The sequence below is a fragment of the Schistocerca americana genome, chromosome 1, assembly GCF_021461395.2.
Source record: "Schistocerca americana isolate TAMUIC-IGC-003095 chromosome 1, iqSchAmer2.1, whole genome shotgun sequence".
NCBI classification, from domain to species: domain Eukaryota; kingdom Metazoa; phylum Arthropoda; class Insecta; order Orthoptera; family Acrididae; genus Schistocerca; species Schistocerca americana.
The window spans coordinates 763,906,054-763,921,464 of record NC_060119.1 but is presented as its reverse complement, the minus strand read 5'-3'; the positions used below and the strand labels follow the sequence as shown (position 1 = coordinate 763,921,464).

General features: G+C 40.0%; 1 protein-coding gene across 8 annotated transcripts in view; it reads left to right on the top strand.

Annotated features, from left to right (window-relative positions):
• LOC124611756 (diacylglycerol kinase theta) overlaps positions 1-15,411 on the top strand; it is a 713,198-nt gene that overhangs the window by 473,303 nt on the left and 224,484 nt on the right. For all 8 annotated transcript variants that reach the window (XM_047140277.1, XM_047140271.1, XM_047140276.1 and 5 more), the window contains one exon: positions 7,270-7,377. In XM_047140277.1, the coding sequence (XP_046996233.1) occupies positions 7,270-7,377 (108 nt within the window). The remainder of the gene's footprint in view (positions 1-7,269; positions 7,378-15,411) is intronic.

Genomic DNA, 15,411 nt, shown 5'->3' with positions numbered 1-15,411 from the left:
GAAAACATAGGTCATGTGAAACCCTACTCACACTTCCCTCACTTGACATACTGAAAACCCTGGATCAAAGCAGTTAGATGCAGTATTCATTGATTTCCAAATAACATTTAACTCACTGCCACAACTGTGCTTATTATCAAAAGCACAGTGGTATTGGGGTATCAAGCAAATTTTGTGACTGGAGTGTGGATTGTTTTAGTAGGGTGGATGCAGAAAATTACCTTGGATGTAGAGTCATGATCAACAGGTCTAGAAGTAACTTTGGGTGTTCCCCAGGAAGTGTGTTAGGACCATTTCTGTTCATGACTTTGCGCATAATATTAATAGCCACCTTGGACTTTGTCAGGTGATGCAGTTATCTGTAACAAAGTACTGTCTGGAAGAAGCTGTGCAAATATTTAGTTAGATCTTGATAAGTTTTAAAAGTGATGCAAAAGTTGACAACTTGCTTTAAATGTTAAAAAATGTAAAATTGTGCACTTCACAAAACGAAAAAATGTGTCTCCTGTGGTTGTAATATCAGAGTCATAGTAGGATCAGTCTACTCATATAAGTATCTGGATACAACAATTTGAAGGGATATGAAATGGAACAATTACATAGGTTCAACTGTAGGTAAAGCAGGTGGTAGACTGCATTTCATTGGTAGAATACTAGACAAATGCAATCAGTTTACTTTAGGAGACTGCATACAAAACATTTGTGCAACCCATCCTAGAATATTGCTCAAGTGTGTGGGATCCGTACCATATAGTACTAACAGACGAAATTGGATGGATACAAATAAGGGCAGTACAAATGGTCAGTTGTCTCTTCAACCCTTACGATCAAGTCATGAAGATGCCGAAAGAGCTGAACTGGCAGACACTTGCAGATAGATGCAAACTATCCCATGAAAATGTACATAGAAAATTTCTAGAACCAACTTTAACTCCAAGTGTCGCTCCTATAGCAAGTGCGAAAAAAACACACAGAGGCATTGGAGCAGTTATTGTTCCTGTGTAAATGGAATGGGAGAAAGCCCCATTACAATGGGGTTTACCCTCTGCCATGCACTTCAGTGCAGAGTGTAGATGTTGAAAAATTATAACTGGAAAAATCTGGGTAAATAAATCAAATAATTTTTTTGTGCTTGTGTTTCATCAGTATGATATATTAATTAGTAAATATAATTTATTTGCTGACTGACTGGAATTGATATATTTCTAAATTAACAATTTTCATGATTTAAACTACTTTATTACTAGTGGTGCAAAAAATAAATATTGGTGTCTCATTATTTGTGGTGGATGCATTTTAGAAAATTGAGAATGAGTCAGATGTGACCCATATTTTCCAGATGGTCTCTGGGCATATGTCATGAGACATAAGTCAGAGGCTATTGCAGCCTCAATTGGTGTGGAAGGTTTGAGATCATAATAGTTTGGCTCAAAAGAATACTTATGGGCAAATAAGTGTCAGTGTGAGTTGTCCAGAAATGCAAAACACAAAATTTGTGAAGATATATGATTATATTTAAGTGAGGGTGTGAAGGCCATATACTTGCCAGGTAAAATAAACAAATAAATTAAAGGTCATTATATGTTTAACAATATAAGGAAAAGATAGATCGTTACTCACCATGAAGATGACACATAGAGTTGCAGATGGGCACAATGCAAAGATACTTACACATTAGCTTTTGGCCAAAACCTTTATCAGGAAAGGAAACACATGATCATTCACACAAGCAAGCACACCTCACACACATGACCACCACCTACAGTTGCTAGCACCTCAATGCCATTCTGTCCGGATTGCAGAGGTGGTGGTCATGTGCATGTGAAGTTTGCTTGCTTGTGTGAATGAAAGTTTGTGTGTTTCCTTTCCTGATGAAGCCTTTGGCCAAAAGCTAATGTGTAAATGCCATTTCATTGTGTCTGTCTGCAACTCAAGTGTGTCATCTTTGTGGTGAGTAGCAATCTTATCTTTTTCATTTATTGAACAATGGAAAAATCCAGGATGGAATGTAACAGTATTATAAAAAGGAAAGTTGCCACTCACCATATAGTGGAGATGCTGAGTCACAGATAGGCACAACAAAAAGATTGCCACAAATAAAGCTTTCGGTCCATAAGGCCTTCTCAAAAATAGGCAACACACGCACACACACTCAGGCAAACACAACTCACACACACATGACTGCAGTCTCATATCATATATTGTTAATGTTCCAAACTACAGTTTACGTTATATGTTTAGTAAGCCAAAATACTGTTATGTTCAGAGACTTTTCTGTTATGATCTTATTTTTTGGTGACATAAGCTTATTTTGACTCCATGACCATTATCAAGCTATTTCCATAACACATCATTAACGGCATTGCTATCTAATACCTTGTACTGCTGAGTAACGTAGGTGTAGCACAGACAAAATTATAAATATGTGATATCTCAGCAGTGGAATTTATTGCTGAAAAATATTTGCTAAGAGGTATTTAATATTTTTTGTAAGTTTGATGGCTTCATGTACTCAATATTTTTCACTAATTTTACAACTTCATTTGAGCAAATGAATCTGTCAATCTTATGAAAAATGTTAAATATGTGTTAACAAATATTGCTCAGCAACCTGTGTCACTGCTGAGACATTACTTATCTACAATACCAATGATATGCAGTAGTACCTGGTATGGGACAGCAGCAGCATTAACAATATGTTATGGAAATAGCTTTGTAATGGCAATGGAGCCAAATTAGATTATAGCACCAAAAATAAAGTCATAATAAAAAGTCTCGGCATACAGCATCATTTTGGCTTATTGAACGTACGCTGTCTTTACAAGCTGTCTATAATGGTGCAGGCCAAGAAGAATTCAAAAAGAATAAATTGAAGTGTGGGTAAAATAAATATTTGTTCTTATGTAATTGTAAACAGTACCTGATGTGGTTCTAGCATCAGGCTAAATGTACATTAAATTGTGAAATGTGTGTTACGTGCTTGTTGCATGTATAATTTTCCATACAAAAATAAAATAAAATTGGAAACATAAGCAAAAAAAAAAAGAAAAAAAAATAATGGTGAGGGGGCACTATTAATTTGGACATGGATACATATTTATTTCCTGATAAGAAAAAAGTTTGAAAGGAACAATCTCTACTACTTGTGCAAATGTATTAAAGCTTCTTTATTGTAACTTGGGTGGTAAGAGAACAGAAAAGTAAAGGGACATGTTGGATAGCAGTCACAGCTGGTATTATGGGAAAAGAAAAATTCAATTGAGAAGGCAATAAAATTTCAAAGGGACAGAATGACTGGTGAGTACTTAACTGGAGCAAAATTTCAGTGTTGCTGATAGACACATTTAAAAATAAAAACACATCCTGGCCTTTGCTGCTATTAGTGTCTTCCTCAAGGAGGAAGGATAGAGTTGGGAAGATAAGGAAAAAACGGCAGGTCAGTCAGAAACCAGTATGAGGAAGGACCCACTTGTTGTGATGGTAAGGGGAAACAAAGTGAAGCGAGAGGTGGCAAGAGTGTAGAAGGTTAAAGATAGTATGTTGATAAGCACTGTGCCAGCTTCAGTCCAGAGATGATATATGGGCAAAGTTATAAACAAAAGATGGATACAGGAAGAGACCTGGCAGTTATGTATGAAAGTGTGATTTATGAAGTAAAAAGTAATTAATATTTTCAAAATATAATTGCTAGAACTGAAATTGCATCTATGATCAAAAGTATATGAGAATAAACATCTGCAGGTAGTACACTACACTGAAGGCATTGTCAAATTTGAGTACATTTCTTTTCTTAATATATAATAAAGTGAACAACAAAAGTAGCACTTCCAAAACACCATTAACAAGCAAGCAAATACAAAACTGACTGAAGAAAAGTGTAAAATATTTGAAGATATATCAGAAAATTTTGATTCGTTTACTTTCCACCATAGATATTCCATTACTAGCTAGTTACAAGTCAAGTAATGTGGAAGTTATGTCATAGTGGTTTTTTTTTTGTGATAATTCAGTTGGATAAATCTTGTTTACATGCTTATTGGTGATATTGTATATTTTATTCCTTCATAAATTTTTTTGTAGTCTGATTGTCATAGTCACTGATATGGCTCTGAAACATTATCCATCATTAGTAAAAATGCATTGAAGAATGAATATACAAAGAAGGCCTGACAGAGAATCAGGTATGATGGTTGCAACTTGATTTTTTCAAGATGATAAATTAAAACTCATTACTATTGGTAGCTCACCTAAATATATTTCACAAAGTTATGCAACCATAGATTTCGCCACAGATGGTGCAGTGGTAAGACATTGGTCACAAATTCAGGAAGATGGTGGTTGAATTCCCTTTCCGGTCATCCAGAATTAAGTGTTGTTTGATTTTCCCGAATCACTTAAGTCAAATGCCTGGATGACTCTTTGGAAAGGAAACAATCATTCCCCTTCCCCATTTTCCCCCAATCTGACCTTGTTCTTCATCTCTGGTGACAACATAATTGATGGGATGTTAAGTCCTAATCATCCTACCTTCCTTTAGCACAGGTGGCAATAATTATTCTGACTGTGGATAAGTTCATAGATTCTGTGCCTGAATTAAGTGAGTCTTAGTCAGTACACACACAGGATTGGAAATCCATGATGAAACTTTAAATAATGTATGGATATGAAACTTCCTGGCAGATTAAAACTGTGTGCCTGACCGAGACTCGAACTCGGGACCTTTGCCTTTCGCGGGCAAGTGCTCTACTAACTGAGCTACCGAAGCACGACTCACGCCCGGTACTCACAGCTTTACTTCTGCCAGTACCTCGTCTCCTACCTTCCAAACTTTACAGAAGCTCTCCTGCTGGCGCGCCGCCACGTTGCGTAACCCTGTAGTCGGCAATGGCGGGGTCAAAGGTCAAGCGATAAGAACTTTAACATGGAACATGCTGTTGCCTCCTTGAGCCCCCGGTTCGAGATGTACCCTTGTCCGGTTCTCAGCTACGCTACAGATCACTTTATTTATGGAAATACAAAGTACAGTCTCCAACAAATTTTACATATTCACATACACCTTTGCCTTTAATCCAAATGAATACAGATTCGTTTACAGATATTTTTCTCTTACTGCGGGTATACAAAGACAATGGAGAAGGTGACATATATACAGATTTACCAAAATCTTTATTTGCAAGTTCTCGAATATGATAGGTACGGTAGGCAATAATGTCTCTGTCTACAAAACTTTCAAGGCCAGGTACGTTAGGAACTCCAGTACCACCTGGTACAATAGCTACAGTAAGCCAACCGTTACCATGTGTAAAAGAATCGTTAATGTCAATGCTAAAATTAAGTCTGCATCCACAGAACACACATGGTCCATCGACAAGTGCAGTAGCAGCAGTGTTCTTCACAGTAATCTTCTTCTTGTCTGCAGCAGATGTTGTGAATTCAAATGTTCTCAATTGTTTTGTAAATTGTCTGCTTAGAACGACGACGTAGTCTTCTGTAAGGCATCCTGGCGGCGTTCAATGCTGGAAACATCCCCCAGGCTGTGGCTAAGCCATGTCTCCGCAATATCCTTTCTTTCAGGAGTGCTAGTTCTGCAAGGTTCGCAGGAGAGCTTCTGTAAAGTTTGGAAGGTAGGAGACGAGGTACTGGCAGAAGTAAAGCTGTGAGTACCGGACGTGAGTCGTGCTTCGGTAGCTCAGTTGGTAGAGCACTTGCCCGCGAAAGGCAAAGGTCCCGAGTTCGAGTCTCGGTCGGGCACACAGTTTTAATCTGCCAGAAAGTTTCATATCAGCACACACTCCGCTGCAGAGTGAAAATCTCATTCTGGAATGTATGGATATACCTATGAGAAGGGATCTATTCACTGAATAGCAGACACTTCTAGTTGCAGACGGGCTTGTAGAAATGATGATTCCCTGTTGAGTGTACAAAGTCCTGCTTCATTGAATTGATAATAGCAAACACACACACACACACACACACACACACACACACACACACAGAGAGAGAGAGAGAGAGAGAGAGAGAGAGAGAGAGAGAGCACTAATGAGCTAACAAACTTCACTGTCTAATTTACTTTATTGGATGACTTATCTCCCCTATCATTTGGGCTCTCTCCAGTGATACTATTCTTTTCTGAATATTCCAGGTGGGAATATTGCCTTCAATATATTATTAAATCCCATGACCTCAGTCTCCACAGTTCCTGTCCTCTTAGTGACTCTCCCCCACTCATTTTCCCATCTCCTTACACTTTTCTGTTGCCATTCCAGATATGCTTTCTTTCCAGTGCTTATCTACTTAATCCAGGCTCTTATGTACCATAGTATTATTTTGTATTTACTTCACTTTTGTATTTAATTCACTTTGAATGTATTTCACTTTCAGTTTTCTAACTTATCTTGTATTATTTTCCCAGTGTTTCTATTAGCGGGCTTCTGCTGTGCCCCCTGCCTTCTTGCGAAGTTACTAGTTGCTTTCCTTGTATGTATCTATATGTAGCACATTTGTACACTATTATCTAATTCCTTACCCCTCCTTCTCACCCATGCTATATTCAAGTCCCCAACATTCACTTTAGACAAAATTACTGCTCACTCCATTTGGTCTGAAACACCAGGAGAGATATTAGCTGTGTGCATGGTAGTCTTGCGTGTTGATTAGGTCTCTGAAGATAGCTTTGTCTAAAAGTTTAGCTGGTAATAGTCTTTTTATATTGTCTGTCTGGTGCTCAGTGCCTTTATAGTTGTTATCTGCCATTTCATTATGAAATTTAATCTTCCCATGTTACAAAACCACATTTACATTCATTTCTTAGTCATGCTTTTTGTTCCTGAGTTGCCATGCTCATCATTTACTGACAGTTTTTTGCATGCCATGGAAAGCTGAGGAAACACAATGTCCAGTAGTGACAATAACATATTGTACATGTAAGTTGAGTCTGGCACTGAAACAAATACTGTATGGAAAGACAGGACACTAAGAATCTTCAAGGTTATATAATCTAAGAGCATCTAATGTTTAATTGTACTACAGAATTATTATTTTGAAGATGTTGATTGCTGGTGCCATTTTATTATTCTGTATGAGATGGTTCAATGTTTTTAGCACATGTTTCAAACATTTGCTTACATTGATATTGCTTGTACATTATCCTGTCCTTGATTTCTCTTATTTTTCTCCCACCATAAGGATAAAATTTGTTTTAATTAATACTATATTTTGTAATAGTTTGTAAAATCAACGAAAAATGTGATTTGTTATGTTGTTTGGCAGCTCGAAGCATATCGGAAGAATTCAGCAGTGGTGATACACGTTACCGTGATAATGACGACGTACCACATGCACGTGACAAAGGAAAAGAGAAGGAAGACAGAGATGAAGGTATGTTACCTGCTTTTTATGTCCTCTGTTGCATAAAGTTTGAATATGTTTCCTCTTAGAAAAATAGAATTACTTGTGTGTGTGTGTGTGTGTTATATTTATTTGTTTTCTGCTGTATCATCCACAGCTCATGGTTTAGTGGCTAGCTTTGTTCTCGCTGGATCATGGGGTACCATTTTCAATTCCCGGTGGGGTCGGGGATTTTCTCCGCCCAGGGACTGGGTGTTTATGTTGTCCTCATCATTTCATCATCATTCTGGTAGTGGCGAGACTGGAAGTGGAAAGACTGGAACTTGTACGGGCACTAATGACCATGATGTTGAGAACCCCACAAACCAACATCATCATCTGCTGTATCAGTAACATATTCAGGAAAAATGTGCTTGTGCTGGCTTTGCACGCACAGCACTAAGTAGCTACAGCCAGATAACTTGTCTGGAATAGTAGTTGTTGACAGGCCACTGCATAGAATTATGATTATTATTATAGAGAACAACATTCGGTAACTGAACATTAACTCCAAAGTCTGGGAAACCTAAACAATTTAAGCAGTACACACTACAAAAGTTCTCAGGAGGGACGAATGTTATCTGTTCCATATTTAATTGGCATTTGGAGTAACACCTCGTGGCACTGATGGGAGCTAATAGCTGCTATGGCACCTATCCACCTGACTGCAGTGCCAGTTCGGCATGAGCAACATCTTGCCAGCCGCCCAACTGCAGTGCCAGTACGGTGTGGTCTGCCCAACCACAACAGAGTTTGGTGAGAGTTACGGCCACTTGCTGGTCGCCTGACCCTCGTGCCAGTCCAGCACGAGCTATTTTTTCTGCATGATCTTTTCCTGTGTTTCCCAACAAAACTTTTCTACAAACACTTTCTGTCATGTAATATTAGTAGTATGCACTATCTGCTATGAAATACAGGTATGAATCATCATCTACCACACAATATCAGTACAATGCACCTACTGCCACACAACATTGATAGAAAACACCATCTGCCACACAACATTAGTATGAAGCACCCTTTGCCTTGCTACATTGGTTCAAAGCAGTCTCTGCCACACAAAATTGGTACAGAGCATTGTCTGCCATGCAACACTTATACAAAGCACCCTCTGTCATGTGAAATTGGTATGCAGCACCCTCTGTTATAAAACTTCTACCACATAACAATGGTACCAAGCACTCTCTGCTGTGCATAGTAGTTATGGAGCACTCTGCCACCAAACGTGGTACAAAGCACCCTCTGCTATACAACATTGATACACAGCACTCCCAGTCATGCAACATTGATATGGAGCTCATACTACCAAGCAACATTCATAGGATGCACTTTCTGCCACAAAACATTGGTATGAAACATCCTCTACCACACAACATCAGTATGAAGCATTTCCTGGCTCCTAACATTGGTATGATGCACCATGTGGCATGCAGCATTAGCACAAAGTACCCTTTGTACAGAGCATTAGTACAAAGCACCCTTTACACAACATTGACACGAAGCACCCTCTGCTATGCACAGTTGGTATGGAGCACCCTCTGCTGTGCAAATGGTACGAAGCACTATGTGCCTTGCAAGAATGCTATGGAACACCTTCTGCCATGTAACATAAGTACCGAGCACCCTCAACAATGGCATGAAGCACCAACTCCAATGTAACATTGCTACAGAGCATCATATGCCACCCATCATTGGGTACAAAGTACCCTCTGCCACACAACATTGGTACAAAGCACCCTCTGCCACACAACAATGGTACAAAGCACCCTGTATCATGCATCATTGGAATGACATGAAGCACCTTCTGCCATATTAGCTTCAACAACAAAAGGAAACAGTTGATCAAGTTTGAAAGTTTGCTTGAAAATTAATCCTAATAATACTAAAATAATACATAGCCGACAAGTCAAAAAGATAATATAATAATCAACAATGAAATAATAAAATCAGCCGATCATTTGTATTAACATATGGCATCTAAATATGATGACTGGATGGGTATCATAGAAAATAAACTACTGAGTAAAAAAGAATATACTGGTTGTAACAATTCGATAAATGACTACTCCCCTTATTTAACATTTATGTGTTGTTATAAGTATTATAACCACTCTCTACAAAGTAAATTTGGTACAAACCATTCTCTGCAAAGTAACCTTGGTATGACTACCCTCTGCAAAGCAAAATTGGTGCAAAGCACCCCCTGCAAAGTAACATTGGTACGAAGCACCTTCTGCTGTGCAACAGTGGTGTGAAGCAGTCGCCACCCTGTAACACTGATACTATGTACCCTCTGCCGTGCCACATTCGTACAGTGAACCCTCTTTCACAACACAGGTGCCGTCTGTGGACATAAGAGGTATGCAAAAGGCCACCCAACTGCTTTACAAGACCATGTAGGCTACCATGATTCAAAGGAGTTCTGGTATTTGCCATTAGATGGCAATAACATAATTTTCACATTGAAATATTTGTGAATTGTGTAAGTGCATCTTCCTTGTAATAAGTTTGCTCTTTTCTCTCTTGCATTCTGCCGACCATTTATTTTTCATTTTCTTTTCTGTGTGTTTTTGTTGAAGTGTTTTTCTGGTGGGTGGGGGGCACTGTTGTTGATTGCTTATACTATCTTGTGTGATTCCAACTTCTTTAATATCTCCTTCTGCTTTGGTCATCCATTTTGTCTTGTTTTTGCTAGTATCCAAGGAGTAGAAAAGCAACTGAAATCACTCAACAGAGGAAAGTCCACTGGACCTGATGGGATACCAATTCGATTCTACACAGATTACGCGAAAGAACTTGCCCCCCTTCTAACACCCGTGTAACGCAAGTCTCTAGAGGAACGGAAGGTTTCAAATGATTGGAAAAAAAGCACAGGTAGTCCCAGTCTTCAAGAAGGTTCGTTGAGCAGATGCGCAATACTATAGACCTGTATCTCTGACATCGATCTGTTGTAGAATTTTAGAACATATTTTTGGTCGCGTATCATGTCATTTCTGGAAACCCAGAATCTATTCTGTAGGAATCAACATGGATTCCGGAAACAGCGTTCGTGTGAGACCCAACTCGCTTTATTTGTCCATGAGACCCAGAAAATATTAGATACAGGCTCCCAGGTAGATTTCCCTTGACTTCCGGAAGGCGTTCAATACAGTTCCGCACTGTCGCCTGATAATCAAAGTAAGAGCCTACGGAATATCAGACCAGCTGTGTGACTGGATTGAAGAGTTTTTAGCAAACAGAACACAGCATGTTGTTCTCAATGGAGAGACATCTACAGACATTAAAGTAACCTCTGGCGTGCCACCGGGAAGTGTTATAGGACCATTGCTTTTCACAATATATATAAATGACCTAGTAGATAGTGTTGGAAGTTCCATGCAGCTTTTTGCGGATGATGCTGTAGTATACAGAGAAGTTGCAGCATTAGAAAATTGCAGTGAAATGAAGGAAGATCTGTGGTGGATAGGCACTTGGTGCAGGGAGTGGCAACTGACCCTTAACATAGATAAATGTAATGTATTGCGAATACATAGAAAGAAGGATCCTTTATTGTATGATTATATGATAGCGGAACAAACACTGGTAGCAGTTACTTCTGTAAAATATCTGGGAGTATGCGTGCAGAACGATTTGAAGTGTAATGATCATATAAAATTAATTGTTGGTAAGGCGGGTGCCAGGTTGAGATTCATTGGGAGAGTCCTTAGAAGATGTAGTCCATCAACAAAGGAGGTGGCTTACAAAGCACTCGTTCAACCTATACTTGAGTATTGCTCATCAGTGTGGGATCCGTACCAGGTCGGGTTGACAGAGGAGATAGAGAAGATCCAAAGAAGAGTGGCGTATTTTGTCATGGGGTTATTTGGTAAGCGTGATAGCATTACGGAGATGTTTAGCAAACTCAAGTGGCAGACTCTACAAGAGAGGCGCTCTGCATCGCAGTGTAGCTTGCTGTCCAGGTTTCGAGAGGGTGCGTTTCTGGATGAAGTACCGAATATATTGCTTCCCCCTACTTATACCTTCTGAGGAGACCACAAATGTAAAATTATAGAGATTCAAGCGTGCACAGAGGCTTTCCGGCAGTCGTTCTTCCTATGAACCATACGTGACTGGGACAGGAAAGGGAGGTAATGACAGTGGCACGTAAAGTGCCCTCCACCACACACTGTTGGGTGGCTTGCGGAGTATAAATGTACATGTAGATGTAGATTTACTAATTTGGAGATTTACTTTGTGAGCTGGTTCTTGTTCATTCTGTGGATATGTCCATAGAATTTTGTCCTTATTTTTCTAAAGGTGTCCGTCAGTGTTTCTGTCTGTTTGTAGATCTTCCTTGATAGACTATTTATCCAAATTCCTTCACGAATACCTCATCCGAATATTTTCCTGCAAATTTTTGTATCCTGCTTTCCAATCTCTCTTGTTTTTGTTTGGCATTGAATCACCATTGCGATCCGATTGACTCAAAGGAATGTGGTAGCAGGTGTATCGGGAGATCGGTGGGTAGCTTAGCAGACCACACTGCCCAAAGTGTTATATCCGGCATAGTTTGCTCGTTGGCCAACCATAGGCAGTGCCAGAGTTGTGATGGTGTCTGGTAACAAGGTGGTCTTCATACAAAATTTTTAGGATGAGCTCCTGGAGGGAAGAGGCGAAGCACTCAATAATCGTCTTCTTGGCAAAGTCATACCTTGGAGCCGGTGTCGGAGAGAGGAGCAGGTCACAGATCAGGTCTGTGTGGTCATGAAGGTGAGTCATGAGGCACAGGAACCTGGAGTTGTCATCGGAAATGTTGTGTAGTTTAAAAATGTGCTCTACCAAAGTGAACTACGTCACATGATTGTCTTCTGACTGCAGCAGTAACTTCGATAGGCGTCCAGGTGAAGGATCAGATCTGAGTGGTCATGAAAGTGTGTCATGAGGCACAGAAACCTGGAGGTGTCATCAGAAATGTGGTGTAGCTTGAAAATGTGCTCTACCAAAGTGAACCATGTCACAGGGTTGTCTTCTGACAGGGCGAGGAGATGGTGGAGAATTAGGAACCTCTGGAAACGTCGAATTGTTTTTGTGAGCCGTGAAATCCCGTTCTGGCCAGGGAATGGTAGCACAGTAGTCCGACGCAGCAGGTGTGGATGGTCCCGCAGAGAAAACGGGCAAAAAGGCGGAGGGGGGGGGGGGGGGTATATGTCCAATATGTCACAATTTCCATGTCTGTGATCACTGAGCATACCTGTTGTGTCACGGAAGGCCTTGGCGGCAGTCGTGGTCAGTACCCCTGTAACGAATGGGCGGACGGGCAGTAGGAGCCGCATCCCCGAAACTGATACGCCAGCCAGGGGCGTCGCGTTGAAATGTCCAACATCGGAGAAAATGCGGAAGGCCATTGTGGCAGGCACAGCTAGTGCTGTGGCAACAGCGAGTGGATTTATGGCAGGAGCCGGAACCCTCTGTGTGGGCAGGGGTGGTAGATGGGGGGAGGGGGGCCAGATTGTGAATGTGTGCAATATGTATTAAAGTCCACAACAGATGGCGGCGGCAAAGTTTGTTGTGCAGTGATGTAGGTCGCAAGGTGGGGGTGGGGGTATGCCTCCATCGGCTGCACAACACTAGCACCAGGTGCTGGCCTGTAAACTGAACTCACACTATTATGGTCAGTTAGCTGCGAAGAAGCCATGGGTAATGCCCGTGGTGTGCTGTTAGTGATGGTTTGTCCTTTGCTAGCATTCATGGGTGTCATAACAGGTGCAGAGGACAGCTGATTGAAACATGTTACGTGTTGCAGTAATGGCGACTTTGCACATGGCACCGCAGTAATGGTTGCGGGAGCACACTGTGAATGAATGTTCAGCTGCAGAGGCAACCTAATGTGCATTCAGATTATGATCACAGTAAACACTGTTCTGAATATTGTCTGAGCTAAACTGCTCACAGTGACGAACACAATCTGGCAAATCAAATTCTGAGTCCATTGTTCTGGCCGGAGGTGTAGCAAACAGTTGTGGTGAGGCAAACACCTCAGGTGACATGGGTGTAGTATGTGGATTGTAATCTGCAGGAGAAAATCTATTCGCGGGAGACCTGATGAATACATCCGGAAAGTTGGTTTGAGCTTCCAAGTCCACGAGGAAAGCGTTGTGCGGAGACGTCAAGGTGGTAAGCAATCACTTGTAGCACAATGAACCGCCGCGGGAGACACGGAATGTACCGTAACTTTGTAACAGAGTCATCACTGTGGGACTGTGATGGGTTTCTATCCTGAAATCAAACACTTCCCCTTTATATTTCGATACAAATGTATATTTAAGTACAAGCATCTACATGTGTATACACAAGTCACATAAACAGACTGAATCATCTCAAACTTTTTGTCCAAAGAACTCGCGAGCAGAGAGAGAGTCCTCATTTGCAGGTTGATGTTTATATCAATGCCACAGTCTCACATCCAAGTACATTTTAGTCTCATATCCAATATATTTACTCCCTGATGATATTTGTTGCTGACCACAGAAATGTGAAATGTAATTCAAAATAAAAAAATAATTTTCTTGTAGACTTTATCTCAGAGTTAAGCTATGTCTTTTGCTGGAAATGTCTCAAAAAGGCTCCCATTGTACGTGAAGTAAGAAATCGGGAATTCTCATTTCTTCAAAAGAAAATTAAAAGCATAACTTATTCGTGATTACTCCTACAAGTTATATGTTTATCTAGTCATCTGTTTATCTAGATTCAATGATTGAACATTTCTGTTACCTGCCTTATCATAAAGTGGCATTATGTGGTTGTGGTCCGAAGACTTGTTTGACGCAGCTGTCCATGCTTCTCCATCCTGTGCAAGCCTCTTCATCTTCAAAAAACTGATGTGACCTATATCCTTCCACTAATTGTATTCATCCCCTGGTCTCCTCATACAATTTTTACCCCCTACACTCCCTTCCAGTACTACATTGGAGAACCCATGATGTCTAAGAATGTGTCTTATTAACCAATTCCTTGGTTTAGTCAAGTTGCACCACAAATTCCTTCTTGTCTCCCCAATTCTATTCAGTATTAGTTACATGACCTACCCATCTAATCTTCAGCATTATTCTGTAGCACCACATTTGAAAAGCCTCTATTCTCTTCTTATCTAGACTGTTTATTGTAGACATTTCACTTCCATACGTGGCTGCACTCCATACAAATATCTTCAGAAAAGGCTTACTAAAACTTAAATCCATATTCCATGTTAGGAAATTTCTCTTCTTCAGAAACGCTTTTTGTGCCATTGCCAGTCTACATTTTATATTCTTTCTACTTTGGCCATCATTAGCTACTTTTATTGCCCAAATAGCAAAACTCATCAACTACTTTTAGTGCCTCATTTCGTCAGCATCACCTGATTTAATTTGACTACATTTCATTACCCTTGTTTTGCTTTTGTTGATGTTGATCTTATATTCTACTTTCAAGATGCTGTCCTTTTCATTCAACAGGTCTTCCAAGTCCTTTGCTGCCTCTGAAAGAATTACAAAATCATCGGCAAACCTCAAAGTTTTTATTTCTTCTCCTTGAACTTTTCTTAATTACTTGCTCAATTACAGATTGAAAAACATTGGGGATAGGTTAATCCTTGTCTCATTCCCTTCTCAACCACTGCTTCTCTTTCATGCCCCTTGACTCTTATAACTGCCATTTTCCAGGGCTCTGTCAAGTTGTTCTCACAATATCATATCTCCCATTTCATCTTCATCTACATTCTCTTCCCTTTCTATAATACTGCTTCAAGTTAATCTCCCTTGATATACCTTCCTTCCATCTTCCATCTTTCAGCTTTCTCTTCTTTGCTTAGTACTAGGTTTCCATCTGAGCTCTTGATATTCGTACAGCAGCTTCTCTTTTCAACAAATGCCTCTTTAATTTTCCTGTAGGTGGTATAAATCTTTCCCCTAGTGAAATATGCTTCTAAATCCTTACATTTGTCCTCTAGCTATTCCTGCTTAGCCATTTTGCACTTCTTGTCAATCTCATTTTGTAGATGTTTGTATT